Raw genomic sequence first — 14,396 nt, 5'->3', positions numbered from 1 at the left:
CGTCAGCGCCTGTTCGCTTGATGCTATACGCTATCAAAGAAAGTCAGGTGGGGGTAGTCTATGCAATTATGATGGAACGCCAGCGTCATAAGCTTTTTAGAGAAGGAGAACAGCGGCCATGGCGGCGAGGCCAAGGGCGCCGTTGACAGCGCTGAGGGTGGTGGCAGCGCCGGTCTTGTCGTCACCGTCACCTTGCTTGGTACCCTTGTGGCCCTCACCAGCGGGGTCGATGAGCTTGCCCTCGCACCTGTAGCCACCCTCGATGAGCTTCTTGTCCTTGAGGGGCTTGTAGGTCTTGCAGGTCTCGGTGACGTTGTCAGTGGACTGGAGGTTGAAGGCACCGGAGACGCTGTTGAGCTTGGGGGTGGTAACGCTGGCAGTTGTTAGCAAGGCATGTTGTACAGCGAATACGAGGCAAACTTACTCAGTGAAGTTACCGCTCATGTCGAAAGCTCCACCGATGCTCTTAAGGACAGGGTAGCCATCAATCTCGATGAGCTTGGAGTTGTTGGCGATCTGGAGGTTGCCGGAGATCTTGGTGAGCGCCGGGAAAGAGACGTTGGACAGGTTCTCGTTAGCGACGAGGGCAACAGCCTCGCCGACGGAAGTAAGGTTGGGAGCGGAGAAGGACTCGAAACCGTTGTTGTAGAGACCGAGGGAGCCGTTCAGGCGCTCGAGGGAGGGAACTGAGACGGAACCGCAGAAACGGAAGGTCAGGTTGCTAGCCCAGATAAGGTTGGGCAGCTCGACCTTGACGGCCTCGTTGTTGTCGGCAAGAGTCAGCGACGTGGAGACGTTGCCGAGCTGCATGGAGATCTCATCTATGTAACCGTTGTTTGCGATGAAGACAGTGTCGACCTCCTCAATGTTGATACCCTTGAGGGAGCGGAGAGCGGTGTTCTGGATGTCGACCTTGTTGGCCTTGGTGACCTCGCCAGTGAAGCCAATCTCCTGGAGAGCGGGCAGGGCGTTCCACTTGATGGAGTCGATGGCCTTGAGCTTGGGGAAGTTGACGGCGTTGAGACGGGTCAAGTCGTTGAGCATCATCTCTCCGTCGAGCTCCTCGAGGTCGCTGGCGCTGATCTGCTTAAGCTCGGTCGCAGTGTCGGCAATCAAGTCACCCTTGATCTTCTTGACGCCGGGGAAGGAGATGTCGTCGGTAGTACCAGTCGCAATGGCGATGTTACCGGAGAAGGTTGAGCAGGAAGCGATGGCGCTGGCGTCACCGGCATTCTGGATGGTGGTGGTGGCGGAGACACTGCAGGCAGCTGGGGTGTTGTCAGTCAATGTTGACGCGGTCTGATGTTAGAAGGCATACCGTACGCGCCGCTGGCAGCAGCCAGGGCCGGGATGGCGATCTTCATCATGGAAGGCATTTTGTGTAGTGCAAGTGGTGTGGTAACTGGGAGGAAAAGTCAGCGGGCGCGTCCACGAGGCGACTGAGAAATGTGGACTGGCAACACGGACCTGGGATATTAAGACTGCTCGTTCCGGTTTCAGTTGTGCGGGTGCTGCGGGCTGGTTGTCGAGCGTGGAAAGATGCTGGAGCGAGGGGAAGAATTAACAAGTAAAGCAGGCAGTATTAAATAGAGTAGTCCCAGAGACGCGATCAAGAAGGCGCGGTCGTCGGTAGCGAGTGTGGGTGAAGACTGAGAGAGAAAGGGCAGGAGGGCATTCTAATGGGAGCAGGCGCGAGAAAAGGGGAGCGCGGTGGTGCCAGTCCGGGCAGCCGCTAATGACGCTAGTGAGGCCGGGTGGAGATCATAGGCGGCCAGAGCGTGCCCACCATCATCGATCAAGCAAGCAAGCCAGAGTGAATGTTGCAAGCGGGCCTGGGGCCACGCACTGGTTGCTGGTGCAGATGGTTTCGCCGCCTGCGCGCGACGACACCGCCAGCAGTGCCGTGGATGCTGCACGCTCGTGGCTACCCGCATCGTGTTGCCATGACTGCACCACGGCGGCCGTACCGAGCGCGCGGACGGAGTGGTTTGACAGGCGAGGGCTACCACAGCTCTGCATCCATTATCCATGATGCCTCCTCGCCGCCCGTCGCCCGTCGCCTGCCACCGCACGCTGCTTGTCGCTCTTAGCTTCACGTGCCGAGCACGCTGCTCCCAATTTCAAGCTCTGAACCCTCTGCCTGCCCTGATAAGCACCTTGCAGCGTCCGCAAACAGCAGCCTCTCATGCGTGAGCCTCAACAACAGGGGTGGCGTCTGGATCGCCGCTCTGTCGCCCTAGGAGACGGCCGTCCGCTACTGTGCCCGCACCATTCCGCTGCTCCCCAACGTCTCCATCCGTCGTCGACGGACCTGTTAGTTTTGCTGGTAACCGCTCACTACGCGGCAATGCGGCACCTTCGCTCCATGCCCGCCCATCCAGAGTCTTCTTTTGCCACTGTCTGGCCGACACGAAACACAACAAGCACCGTGGATTATTACGCGGCCTTTTACTATATCCGCCACCCCTGTCCAATGGTTTCAATGCGGTTACACCCTTGATGGGCCAGACCCGAGTTAGGTATAGCGCAGCCGTTGCAATCTCATGAGATGCGAACCCCAACAGCGGTTATAATTACACCACGACCTTGCGCGCTGGAGCTTCATTGCTGCTTTCGGCCATGTGCACTCGCCTCTCCTTTATATCCATATCGCCCCAACTTTTGCATTGCGCCTCATTTCGTTATTCTCGTTCTCCAGACGGCTGTTGCGATGAACCATCTCGCTTATCGTCCACCCCAAGCGACAGCCTCACCTTCGATCCTTCCTGCCAAGCTTATTGCTTGACGCGCATTGATTGACCTCTCATTTCCAGCCTGGGGCTCCAGAGGTCCACTTGCGCCGCACGCACAACGTCATGTTTCCTGCCATGACGTCGGCAGTTACAATTGTTTCAGTCTCGGATTTTTTCTAGAATGGTCCACCACCTCCTACAACGAAGAAACTCAACAGTCGCACTGCCGTGCAGACGAACACACAAGTAACAGTCAATAGATGTCTAAGGTAATGTAGAATTGTGAAACGATTCATCCTCCTCTGAGAGCTAGGTGTTCGAGTCTTCCATCGATGGGCTGAAGTCATCAACTCTAAATATTAGTCCACTTTGCCGACCTCACAGATGCCCGTGGTCAATGTCGTTTCGTTGAGCTTACTTTTTACATACAAGGAGCGAGCGCTGCAGCCTTCCTCATTCGCGCCGCTTTTCGCTTCCGACCTCATCTTGCGGCAGTACTGAAATAAGCCTTTCTGGCCGATTAGTGGGTCCGTCTCTGATCCCTCCACAATTCGCGACTTCGAACATCATGGGCATTTGCGACATCGTACATCAGTAACATTTCACTTTCGAGGGGAACACGAAGCCGAGTATACGAACATGTTTGACCTAGTTTCTTAGTTTATGCGTTTGCGGGGTCTTACTGACAGTTCACGCATACAAACTTTGCGCCAGTGTTCTGGTGAACCAAACATTTGCTGGGTCATCAGCAGAGGCTGCTCTTGTTTCGGTCCTCTCACATCACTCCAATTTACTACAACATATTTCTCGACCTGCCTACATGCGAATCTCTTGCGGGACATCATTGCCCACATGAAAGGGCTCTGTGCACCATACATTGGCATTTTCTGTCTCGATACTGAGTTTCTCCAGCATTTCATCCCATGCCTACACAGCAACAACAGTTTGTAAATAATCGTGGCGAGAGCTTCGCCACTGGAAGCAAGCCACAATCTGTTGCATACCAACGCAGTAGCCAATGTCGAGCGTTGCTATATAATACACCTTGTCCATCCACGATGGATGTAGTCTACCGTCCTCGACCCACATTGCATCTCCACCAAACAGATCATCGACTCCACTACAACACATAGGCCTCATACTGTACATGCGTATTCCACTGCAGTGACCAACGTTTCTCCATAGGAAAGCTATTCCCGACAATCAAGTCTTTTGCAACACATTAACGTCCACATCGGCAATTCGCCACATGTACCACATAAACAACGACCTGGCAGAGGAGAATATTAGTTTTGTTGCCATTGAAAGCTTGCACTGGAGTTTGACGTACCTGTAAGGCGAGAACTTGGAAGCCATATCGAGCATTTCCTGCTCCGTCATGTATCTGCATGGCGTCCGTTAGTCCATGTTACACTGATGTGTGAGGGCTTGATGAACAAAAACTTACTTCCACTTCCCACCTTTACCCTTCAGTTTATTCACATCGCGGCCCGCGTACACGGCCATACCCCGTCTGCAAACACATCAGTCACATTATCCATCAAAGAAGCATACGCTGATCTCTCAAGCGCACAAAACTCAACTCACTGTACACCCAAATCTCCAGTCGCGAAAACATCCATCCTCTTCAACCCAAAGCAAGCAAACATCTCGACACTCCATCGCCCCAAGCCCCTCACCGCTACTAGCTTCTCGATGAGCTCTTCGTCGCTGGCACTAACCAGCATCTCGGCTGAGAGTTCGCCAGAAGCGAATTTCTCGGCTAGGCCGTAGATGTACTCGGCTTTGCGCTGTGAGAGACCTGCTGTACGCAGCGTTGCGATGTCCTTTGTGAGGACCTGAGTGGGCGTTGGAAAGGACGGGTGGGTGTCGGGGAAGAGGGCGGTGAACTTTGCGCGGATGGATGATGCGGCTTGGCCTGATACCTGTAGGGGATGGTTAGTTTTGCATGTTCATTCTAAAGCCTTCTTTGTATATGACTTGCGACGGTGTGCTCCAGACTCTATCTACCAGCTCACTCATATCACTATCCACATACCTGCTGTCCAATAATCCCCTTCCCCAGCGCCTCAAACGGCCTCACCACCTCCCTCAGCCCCTCCGGACTAAAAATCCCACATTGATGCCCTCGCACCACCTTTTCCAGTTTAGGATCCGTCTTGATAAGAAAGTCCTCTGCTTCTTTCAACAGATTATCGATGTTCGTGCTCGCGGGTGGAATGGCACCAACGTCTGGTGGAACAAGTTCCTTTGCTTTCCTTTTCTTGGCTGGAGAAGGGTCGGTGGGTTTCGCGGGGGAGGATGCGTAGGCTTGCACTACGTGGGATCCGTTGGGCGTGGCTAGGTTGGCGTTTGTTGTGTGGGGCTCTGCTGGACGGGTGGTTGGATCTGAAGGTGAGAATGTGGGGGCTGAGGAGAAGATGCTGGCACCCGCAGGTGTGGGTGTGAAAGGGGGTGGGTTGAGTGGTGATTCTGATGACGCTGCTGATTTTGATGCTGTTTTACGCTTCTTGGGGAGCGGTGTCGCAGGGAGCGTTGAAGTTGAATCTGCCGAGTCTACGACTTTGTCTTCGTTTGTTTTTCCATTCGCAGTAACATTACTCTTCGTCTCGTCCGATGTTGGCGCAGATGTTGTTATGGTTTTGCGCTTCTTCGTGGGTACACTCGCCTTGCTAGCTTTCTCATACTTTGCAACACCATTCTGAACTTTGGCATCTGACGGGGCTTGTACAATACTGCTGGCGACGCGAGCAGAACGTCTCAAAGACATGGTGTGAGGGTTGTACAGGCCGTTAACCGTTCTGGTGAATGGGATAGTCTGACGTCATAGGGTTAAGAATGGGACAGCTGCGAGACTGCGACAACGTACTCTTTGCTTCAAAACTCTTATTGCAATCATGAAAACGGGTCAATGATTGTGCATTGTTAGTTGCGCAAGTGGGGAGCCTGACGCGATGCGCGGGAAGCTATTCTTGAGCTGACGCCTGGGCACATGACAGCGTGGCGCTGACATATCCGGAACCCTGACATTGCGCATCTGTCGTATGCGAGAGGATCGGCATATCACTCGCTCTATATAGAAACATGGCGAGGTGCAAAAAAGCTTAATCGAGTACACGAAATCCTGCGAATTTGCAGGTATCCTCCTGTTCGAGCATTTAGTTGTGGTGACCAAGGACGGAATAGTAACTTCGGATTCCCGTAGTCGCTCTCCCCTTTCCAAGAGCAAATGCTATAACGTACTGCAAGTTCGGCATTGGCATGCAGAAATGGTACTCATTTCTTGAATCTGAGATAGTTGTTCAAGTGAATTTCTCCCGCGTCTTTCAGCCGGTCATGTTCTATCTACCATCACGGCAATTCCATGTCTTCGGTCTTAGTCGTGCAGTAGCTCATCACTTCATGCCTGACGATTCCTATGAAGTGCATAGAAGGTGCATGTCATTCATCATTTTCCGGTTGTATCTGTGCGTTGCTTTCCGAAGCCAAAACCAGGCGTCATGCAATGGCCGCCTCCCCGATAAGTCGTTTTCCATGGATTGCGAGACGAATGCCCGCGGCTGAGCACGCGCGCATTCGTAAAAGCTCTTGAAATCATATTGGAAAAAAGAAACGTATTTCCAGGCGCAACAGAGGGGAGTCCTGTACGAAATGTGTTGGTATGGTACAATCTATTGCGCAACCTCAGACTCGATCCACCAAGCTCCAATTGATTCCCCCAGACTCGGTATATACATTCTAGTGTCCGGTGGCCTGGGCGGCGTTCTTCTGCCTCTTCTGGATGACCATGGCCTCGAGGTCCTCGCGCTCGGCCATCTCGGACTCGATCTCTGTGATGAGCTCGGCGAGGTATGGTGTGTCCTTTTGCATTGTCAGCATCTGGTATTCGGGTTCGAAGCGATATCCCTACATCCTCGGGCTTAGTCCACTCCTCCTTGGGCAGAAGCTGGTGGGACATGGAGAGCTGCCGCAGATTAGCCACATTTGCCATGTCCTGTATATCTTGTTCGGCAGTACCTGGAAAGCTCGGCGCAGACGGAAGACACGGTCGTAGGCCTCCTGCGGTCGGAGACGCTTCAGGGCGGTCTGAACTACGTCGTTCTCCTCGGGGAGCAAGTCATCGGCCCTGCATCACAAATCCCGTCAGCCCATCATTCCAGAATCGGCCATATTCTCCACCGCCTCCTTCTATGTTCGTGTATACACCGCGTCCGAATCGGGGCTCCGTACCTCAGGCCGAGCTGCCTGTAGCCGGCGGCGTTGCAGTACCAGTTGGCGAGCGGCTTCATCCAGCGCTGCAGCCACGGGCGCTTCATGATATAGGGGGCGAGAGACGGGGCAGACATGATTGCGGGTGTTCGACGGCGGATCGGAGGGGTCGAGACGGGTGCTGTCGTCAATTGCAGTTTTGACGGTCGGAGGTGGTGAGGTCGTAATGCGAAAGAAGCGAACGCCAATAGGCCGGCGGGCAGCGCTTGGCCCGCCGCAGGCCTTGGTCTTAATCAGCGGCCTGTCCCCACCCGCCAGAGCAACTTCACTCGTGCTCCAACCTAGCTCTGACGTCTGCCCACAACCGCCCTCTCACACCCGGCTTCCGAGCGCATATCCTGGCACGAGGCCCGCACGCGACTGAACGCTTTCACCACGACTCCCTCACTGCCCGTCCGCCTGTCAATGGAGCCGAACAATCGCTAGTCATCGTGTTACTCAAGTGCTGCGGGGTTTCCGCAACACTGAGGCACCGCACAGGGGACGACGGCCTGTATGCGCCCACCCCTCTCGCCCCGCCCTCTGATTCAAGCTCTCTAACAAGTCGGCCATGGCAGTACCCCTCATGTCGACACACGAACCCGCGCCGCCGTCCCCGCCTAACGTTCCCGACCGGTATGCGCCTTCCGCCGTGACAGTCGAACCGCGAGACATGTCCACCCCAAATCAGCAGCGCACCTGGAGCTCGCCCGTCGCCGCCCTCGCCGTCAGGGTCTCCAAGCTCCCCGACAGCTCCGTCAATGCTCTGTGCGGAGCGTCTGCCGGAGTTGCTTCGGGCATAGTGACGTGCCCGCTCGATGTCATCAAGACCCGCCTGCAGGCGCAAGGCTCTTTCCGCCCCAGGACATACACCGGGCCAACGCGCACAGTATACAAAGGCCTCACTGGTACTGCGCGAGTCATATGGATCGAGGATGGTATCCGCGGCCTGTACCGAGGACTCGGGCCCATGCTGCTTGGGTACATTCCAACCTGGGCCGTCTACATGAGCACTTATGAATCGACGAAAAATGTTCTCTATCCTCAGATGGGTTAGTAATATATATGGGCGCCTGATTTCTTTTGCTGACCAGATTGATGTCACAGAGAACAAATGGCTTGCTAGGACCATCGCCTCGTTGTTTGCTGGTGGCTGCTCGACGCTAGTCACCAACCCCATATGGGTCGTCAAGACAAGACTCATGTCCCAGGTCAGCGCCCGCGCATCTCCCGAACACCGGCCGCCATGGCACTACACCAGCACCTTTGACGCCTTTCGCAAAATGTACCTCAAGGAAGGCATTGCCTCCTTCTACTCGGGCCTTACACCTGCGCTTCTTGGCCTCACCCACGTCGCTATTCAGTTCCCGCTATACGAGTTCCTCAAGATGAAGTTTACTGGCCTGGAAATGGGCCAGACAGACAGCAAGACTGAGGATGTGCATTGGTTTGCTATTGCACTGGCAACAGTCTTGAGTAAGATGACGGCGACCTCGGCGACATATCCACACGAAGTTTTACGCACGCGTCTGCAAACACAACAACGTTCGCTGCCCTCGCACTCCGATAATAATGTATCGTTTCGAGGAGGCCAGCACGACCGCTTTCATACCCGCCCTCCTGGCACGGCTTCGTCGGATGGTATGATAAACCTACCCCGCTATCGCGGTATCTTGCGAACATGCACAGTAATCCTCCAGGAAGAGGGATGGAGAGCCTTCTACAACGGAATGGGAACTAACATGGTCCGTGCTGTACCTGCTGCAGTCACGACCATGTTGACATTCGAGTCGTTGAAAGCCGTCCACCAGAAACTGAAGAACGAGGGTAGGAAGATAGAGAACGAGGTCGAGTGACGGTAAATATCTGCGTTTCGTCTCTCAATGCACAGGAACCGATCGGCATCATTACCGGGCGTTTAGTCATGGGTTAGGAGTGGAAATATCCCAGTGAGCACTCCTGTTCTGTTTGTTCATACGTTTGTACGCACAGGGCAGCATTTTCGGGCACTGTCAGCATCAAAGCTTTGGCGTTTGTAGGGCAATATGGTTGATTTCCTATAGGCTGTCGCAAGTGCGAGCAGATTTAGCACTTGTTTGAGAGGCACCATTTACATGATTATCTAAATATACTACTAGGAGAGCATTGCTTCTAACAGGTGCATTGTTGCCAGGTCTCCTGAACAAAGCATGCCAACAGGGCGGTCAGCATCGCAAACGCAGCGCCGCATACGCTGAAGTCATGAGCACCGCCAATAACGGTGAGTTGACGTGTCTACATTCTTCAAGTGAGCGAAGCCCCATTCGCTGAGGTTGGAATTGACAAACGCCCACGCCACTCGCCCTGGTTCCGCGGTCATGCAGGCGCACCCTTCCTAAAGTGCACATGCTTCACGCGTTAGACTTCACACCCTTTGCTAGGCTATATACCTTGCATGTTAATCGTGTCCATTGTCTTGGCCTTTCTGCCGGCACACCATCATGATTCCGTGTCCCGCAGAGCCGCATATAAGCCCACCGCCCATACCTGTCCGCAGCCAACTACGACACGGTTCAGCATATCAAAAGAGGCTGCGCGCTATCATTTCTGAGCATACGAATGCAACTAGTGTTCCATGGTCTCCCGCCTCACATATCCTTTTCGACGAACTTGACCGGGAGTTGACAGAAACAGAACAGAGACTGGTCAGCGTCAACTTGGAAGGAAAGGACATGAGTGACAAGAGAGAGTGTCTGCTCTGGGATGATTGGGAAGGGAGCGATACATCGACTGAAAGAGGGCTCAAAAGTGACAGTGGTGGTGCTCCGGGAGACGGCTGCTTCAGTGAACTCGAATATGAAGCGAGCGATGGAGACAACTATTCCGAACCATTGCGACTAAGTGAGAGAAGCGGGGATGCTGTGGAGCAGATAGTGGTGCAAGGGCGCGTGCCGGGACAACAAGGAAGTCGCGACGGCCCACCTTCTGCCATCCACACTTATCACACAACGCGCTCTGAGCACAGCTCACCAGCCTCTGACTACAGTGTCGAGACGATGGATACGAAAGTGTCCGACTGGCTGGCACAAGGGTTCCATACCTCTGAGCTTCAGGAACCGGATCCTCCACGACAGGTCTCCAGCAACTCTGGTCGCCCCTTCCCTCCCAGACACGCTGCCCTCTCACTTTTCCCACCAACGTCCCTGTCGACCGGTAACAAAGAGTATACACCACCCAGCAGCCCTTTTGCTCGACCTGCTTGCCCGGTGTCCCCATTGAATAACGGAAGAGATGTTTATGGCAACTACATACCTTCAAACAAGAAAGACTACTTCGCCCCGCAGTCTCCTCCAATGTCGCCCAATATGCAGGCCATCCCCGAAAGCCGAGTCTCTTTAGATCAGGGTCGATCGCCACCCATGGTGCGTCTCCGTGGTGGTGGTTGGAATTTGAAAGGACTCTGGAAGACACCTGATACTGGAGGTTCTGATCAAAGCCCTGGTTCAACTTCTATGCCACATCTTCCTGGCAAGGATGCTATTGTGCAGGACTTCCCTACAATCAATCAAGCTGTGCACCCGGAAAGTCAGGCGGCGCGAAGTGTGCGATCGCACTTCTCCACAACTCGCAATAATGACTATACAAGGACAGCACAAGGACTGCCAGCCAGATCATCGCCTATTGACACTAGACGACATGGTCAATTCCCCGTTGGAGGGGGCGACGTCAGGCCAGGCTCGAATACGCCAGACTCTGCAGGCACGGACGATAGCTCTGTTCCCCGAGCTCGTGCTGATGCAGTCTTGTATCAGTACTTTGGGGCTCAGCTATCCCCACTCGTACCAACATCCCCGGAGATGACCCCATTTACCGTTCGAGCACATCATACAACTCATGGCGGAGCTGATGTACCAGTGATGAATGGACACCGCTCGCCTCGTATCGACCAGGCTCTCGCTCAACTCAATTCTCGAAGTGCGCTTTCCCCTCAGAATGACGATGCGCGTGGCTCTACAAGCCCCTCACAACCGGAAACGAAGACTGAATATAGGCCATGGGATGCTGTAAGATCGCAGGAGACTTCGAATATTGATGGCACAGCTCAAAGCCATGTAATTAGTCCGAGGGACAAGAAAAGATGGGATAGAAATAACCCTCCTCCGCCACCAAGACTCCCTCCGCCGAATCCACCCAGATTTCTGCGAACTGATCCTCCCGATGAAGATGATGACGATGATGCCTCCGAATACACCGACGATAGCCATCCAATTTCCTCCGTGGTAACCGCCAATATGGGGCATGATCAGCTAATTGACCTTCTGGATCTGAATAAGACCGATGTGTACAGAAGGGTTGAGCGTGAGCGCGAGGTTCGACGTATACAAGCACAGCGAGATTGGCACGAGGAAGCAGATCGTAGACGCGATGTAGACGTCAGGCAGCAGCAGCAGGATGTACTGGGATCGCGAGAGCCTGATCTGGACACTATCTCACCGGACGACAGCGTCACTGCAGTAATGCGGCGCCAGCAAATCGAGAGACGGCATGATTTGCAGCGCCCGGGAGCTGTGGGAGATTATCGCCCTACCAGCTCACCGACACCTTCGCAATATCTGCCTCGCCACGGTCCTATCACAGCTAAAGCTAAGGTCATGCCCCGACAGCAAAGCGATCGCATTCACACGATCGGCTACCCGTCTGTTGTGCCAGCCCCAGCAGCCTTTGAGCCAGCTTCCATCAAGCGCAAGCACTCCTTACAAACAGTCCTCTCCAAGGCAGGAAAACTCACACGCCTGATCCTCGCTGCTCCTTCGGATCCCAAGTACAAGACGTATTCACAGCGACAGCCTCCGGTAAAGCAGTCGGGAATGAGTGCCGATGCGACTGGGTGGCCAAGAAGTGGAAAAGCCTCTTCAGCAAACCATGGGATGTTCATGTCAACTCCGGCACCACAACAAAGGACTATATTCAGCCGCGATCGGCCGCAAACTAGTGGGGATGATGGGAAGAAGTCGGACAGCAGGGGTTGGGAGCATCCAAGAGGCAGGAGGGCGAAGAAAGTCGAGAAGGTGGAGACTAAGAAAAAGAGAGGGAGGTGGGGAAGAAAAACAGATGATGAGACGTCCACTGGAGATCCTCAAGTCATCGACTTTGCGTCTCAAGACGCTGCTCGGTTGAAAGGTGCTACACGGCTTCAACACCCGCCTCGCGCACGTTCGCCATCACCAAAAGCTCTAACGCGAGCCGCTGAGCCTCCGATTGTTCCTGTTTCCAACTCTTCCACGTACCACCAACCGGAACCCACTTTCACCCCCAGCGACGCAGCAGGTACACCGCAAGCAAGATTCGGTCCACCAGATCGCGAGGGGAAGTTATACGTCCGCCGCCGCGATGGAGAGGTCCTACCATTCAATCCCGCACTGGGATATCCGTACCACTCACGTCTCAACACCTACTATGACCACAAAACGGTAGATGCCACAACGATGGCCTGGCTGCAAGGCATCCGCGCGCAAACCGATGCAATTCCTCATCCCATGATCAACATGCGAGGCGGCGACGGTAGTATATCTTCCGAACTTCGTTCCGCGCATGGAGAAGCGAGCAGTCTGGCATCGCACCACCACCTCCTAGCGTCAGCGGCAATGAGTCTGGATAGTGGCGACGAAACAATCGATAGTACCGATATAGACGCCCTACTCATGTCGTCCATGCATCTCAGTTTGGGCCAGGTTACACACGAAGCTATTGCTGCAGTCAACGGCACCCATGGAGACGGAGAGGACAGAAGGCCTAGTTGTGATGAAGCACACATACGATCGAGCTTTAGCACTGATTCGACAGTGGAGCTCAGGCGGGAGAAGAAGGTCAAGGAGAGTGCCTGGCGGAACGAGGACCAAGCTAGGGCTATGGCTATGGCTATGCATGGTTTTGGGTAATGGTACCCAAGCGTGGGAATTTGTCAAAAGGAACGAAGGGGGCGATGATGGGTCATTATATATGAAAATATCCTCGTGTGGGGGGAATATGGCTCTTCATGGTTTTCCGTGGTTACAATCAACTGACAAGGAAGCTCAGTCACGATTCCACATGCATATCTGCGACAAAACCTCATACAAATCTATATAACATTCCAAGAACGCCTCATTCCTGCCAAAAAAATAGTGCCCTTGTTATACAGAGTTGAGATGATATCCAAAAGAACGCCATTCCATGCTCACCATCCCCATAAAATCATCAATAATCGCAGTGATTATAGTCATAAAGCGAGCCCATACCCGCCGCCGTAAGCGCAAAGTCAACCGTCTCGCTCCTATCCCAAAAGTACTCGCGCATCCACGTCGACACCATATCGAGAGCCGAAACGGCCGAGTTGCTCGACCACACTTTTTCGTGGCGGGCCCAGGAGCCATGCTGCCACAGCGTGTCGGGATACTGTTGCTGCAACATAGGGAGTAGCGATCTGGGTGCTGCGGCTCGTGTGCCGTGTAAGATGCCCGTTTGGACGAGGGGATAGATCCCCGAGGCTATGCTCATGATGGCAATGAGATTGGGGTTTAGACATTGCGAGGTGAGGAAGGAGGTAGCTTCTACCGGCATTGCGGTCGCTGAGAAGGAGCCGGGGATGACGAGGATGTCGAATTGAGGCGCATTGTCAAACGAGTTCTAGTTAAAACGTCAGTCACAGTACGCGAGAAAAAGAAGTTGAAGCGAATAGTGGGTAAGGGGCTCGTTGTTGACCTTTACCTCCCTGCCAGACTTGTCAGAGATGACTACTTTATAAAAGTGTAGTCAAGACCAGGCGAATCCAGCATCGACCAAAAAGGGTGGCTCTTCTTGGCCAGAGGAGATGGCTGTTTGGAAGGGTATGGATGGATAGATGGGTGGGCTGGGTGTTGTCGTGTCGATTCGTGGGTTCGATACGGAGCAATTCGAAGCTTTAGCTCACCGTCACCGGCATTCGCGTGCCAGCCGTGACAGGAAAACTCCCCTCTCCGGTCACACTGACATATCGAATGTCGATTTCGTCCACGGCCGAGTCGAGGGCGGATGCCGTGGCGTGCATTCTGCTGATTCTGTTTCTTCCCATCATGGCGAGGAGGTCAAGTGCGGCTAGGTCGGCTAGTTGGATCTGGTCGTTGCTGAGTACTAGCACGCCGATGCGTAATGAGGATTTTGATGGAGGTGCATAGTGGATGTTGAGGTCTTCTTCGGAGGTTGATGAGGTGGTGCAGAAATAGAAGAGGTCGGCCTGACTTGGGAATGATATTGCGCTTCTTGGTGGAGACGGCATGAGGAAATGTGACGGTTGGTATGATGGAGTGGAGATTGAACTTGACTGATGAATAGGTGTTTTGCTCAAATGAGCTGGATGTGTATGGCTATATTACCGTGCGGCCTCAGGATGGCTTTATATATTCCAGGCAGTAAGCTCTC

The 14,396-nt window shown here is 53.9% G+C and overlaps 6 protein-coding genes across 6 annotated transcripts; 2 read left to right on the top strand and 4 right to left on the bottom strand.

Annotated features, from left to right (window-relative positions):
• Positions 1-96: 96 nt before the first annotated feature.
• J4E85_010681 (uncharacterized protein) lies at positions 97-1,376 on the bottom strand (the record flags this gene model as incomplete). The annotated part of the gene is made up of 3 exons (XM_051474887.1): positions 97-373; positions 425-1,268; positions 1,319-1,376. 3 exons carry the CDS (start codon positions 1,374-1,376, stop codon positions 97-99), a joined length of 1,179 nt encoding a protein of 392 aa, XP_051321329.1.
• A 2,559-nt stretch (positions 1,377-3,935) lies between these two features.
• On the bottom strand, positions 3,936-5,502 carry J4E85_010680 (uncharacterized protein; the record flags this gene model as incomplete). Its single annotated transcript, XM_051474886.1, has 5 exons — positions 3,936-4,002; positions 4,063-4,116; positions 4,180-4,245; positions 4,320-4,657; positions 4,771-5,502. 5 exons carry the CDS (start codon positions 5,500-5,502, stop codon positions 3,936-3,938), a joined length of 1,257 nt encoding a protein of 418 aa, XP_051321328.1.
• Positions 5,503-6,470: 968 nt separating this feature from the next.
• J4E85_010679 (uncharacterized protein) lies at positions 6,471-7,078 on the bottom strand (the record flags this gene model as incomplete). The annotated part of the gene is made up of 4 exons (XM_051474885.1): positions 6,471-6,593; positions 6,643-6,696; positions 6,750-6,858; positions 6,963-7,078. The coding sequence occupies 4 exons, from the start codon at positions 7,076-7,078 to the stop codon at positions 6,471-6,473; spliced, it is 402 nt and encodes a 133-aa protein (XP_051321327.1).
• A 473-nt stretch (positions 7,079-7,551) lies between these two features.
• J4E85_010678 (uncharacterized protein) lies at positions 7,552-8,836 on the top strand (the record flags this gene model as incomplete). Its single annotated transcript, XM_051474884.1, has 2 exons — positions 7,552-8,032; positions 8,088-8,836. The coding sequence occupies 2 exons, from the start codon at positions 7,552-7,554 to the stop codon at positions 8,834-8,836; spliced, it is 1,230 nt and encodes a 409-aa protein (XP_051321326.1).
• Positions 8,837-11,251: 2,415 nt separating this feature from the next.
• Positions 11,252-12,898, top strand: J4E85_010677 (uncharacterized protein; the record flags this gene model as incomplete). The annotated part of the gene is made up of 1 exon (XM_051474883.1): positions 11,252-12,898. One exon carries the CDS (start codon positions 11,252-11,254, stop codon positions 12,896-12,898), a length of 1,647 nt encoding a protein of 548 aa, XP_051321325.1.
• Positions 12,899-13,196: 298 nt separating this feature from the next.
• Positions 13,197-14,025, bottom strand: J4E85_010676 (uncharacterized protein; the record flags this gene model as incomplete). Its single annotated transcript, XM_051474882.1, has 2 exons — positions 13,197-13,625; positions 13,909-14,025. 2 exons carry the CDS (start codon positions 14,023-14,025, stop codon positions 13,197-13,199), a joined length of 546 nt encoding a protein of 181 aa, XP_051321324.1.
• Between the last annotated feature and the right edge of the window lie 371 nt (positions 14,026-14,396).

Source organism: Alternaria conjuncta (genome assembly GCF_024043145.1).
Source record: "Alternaria conjuncta strain BMP 0040 chromosome Unknown scaffold_25, whole genome shotgun sequence".
In the NCBI taxonomy this organism is placed as follows: domain Eukaryota; kingdom Fungi; phylum Ascomycota; class Dothideomycetes; order Pleosporales; family Pleosporaceae; genus Alternaria; species Alternaria conjuncta.
This window is presented reverse-complemented; position numbering and strand designations above follow the sequence as displayed.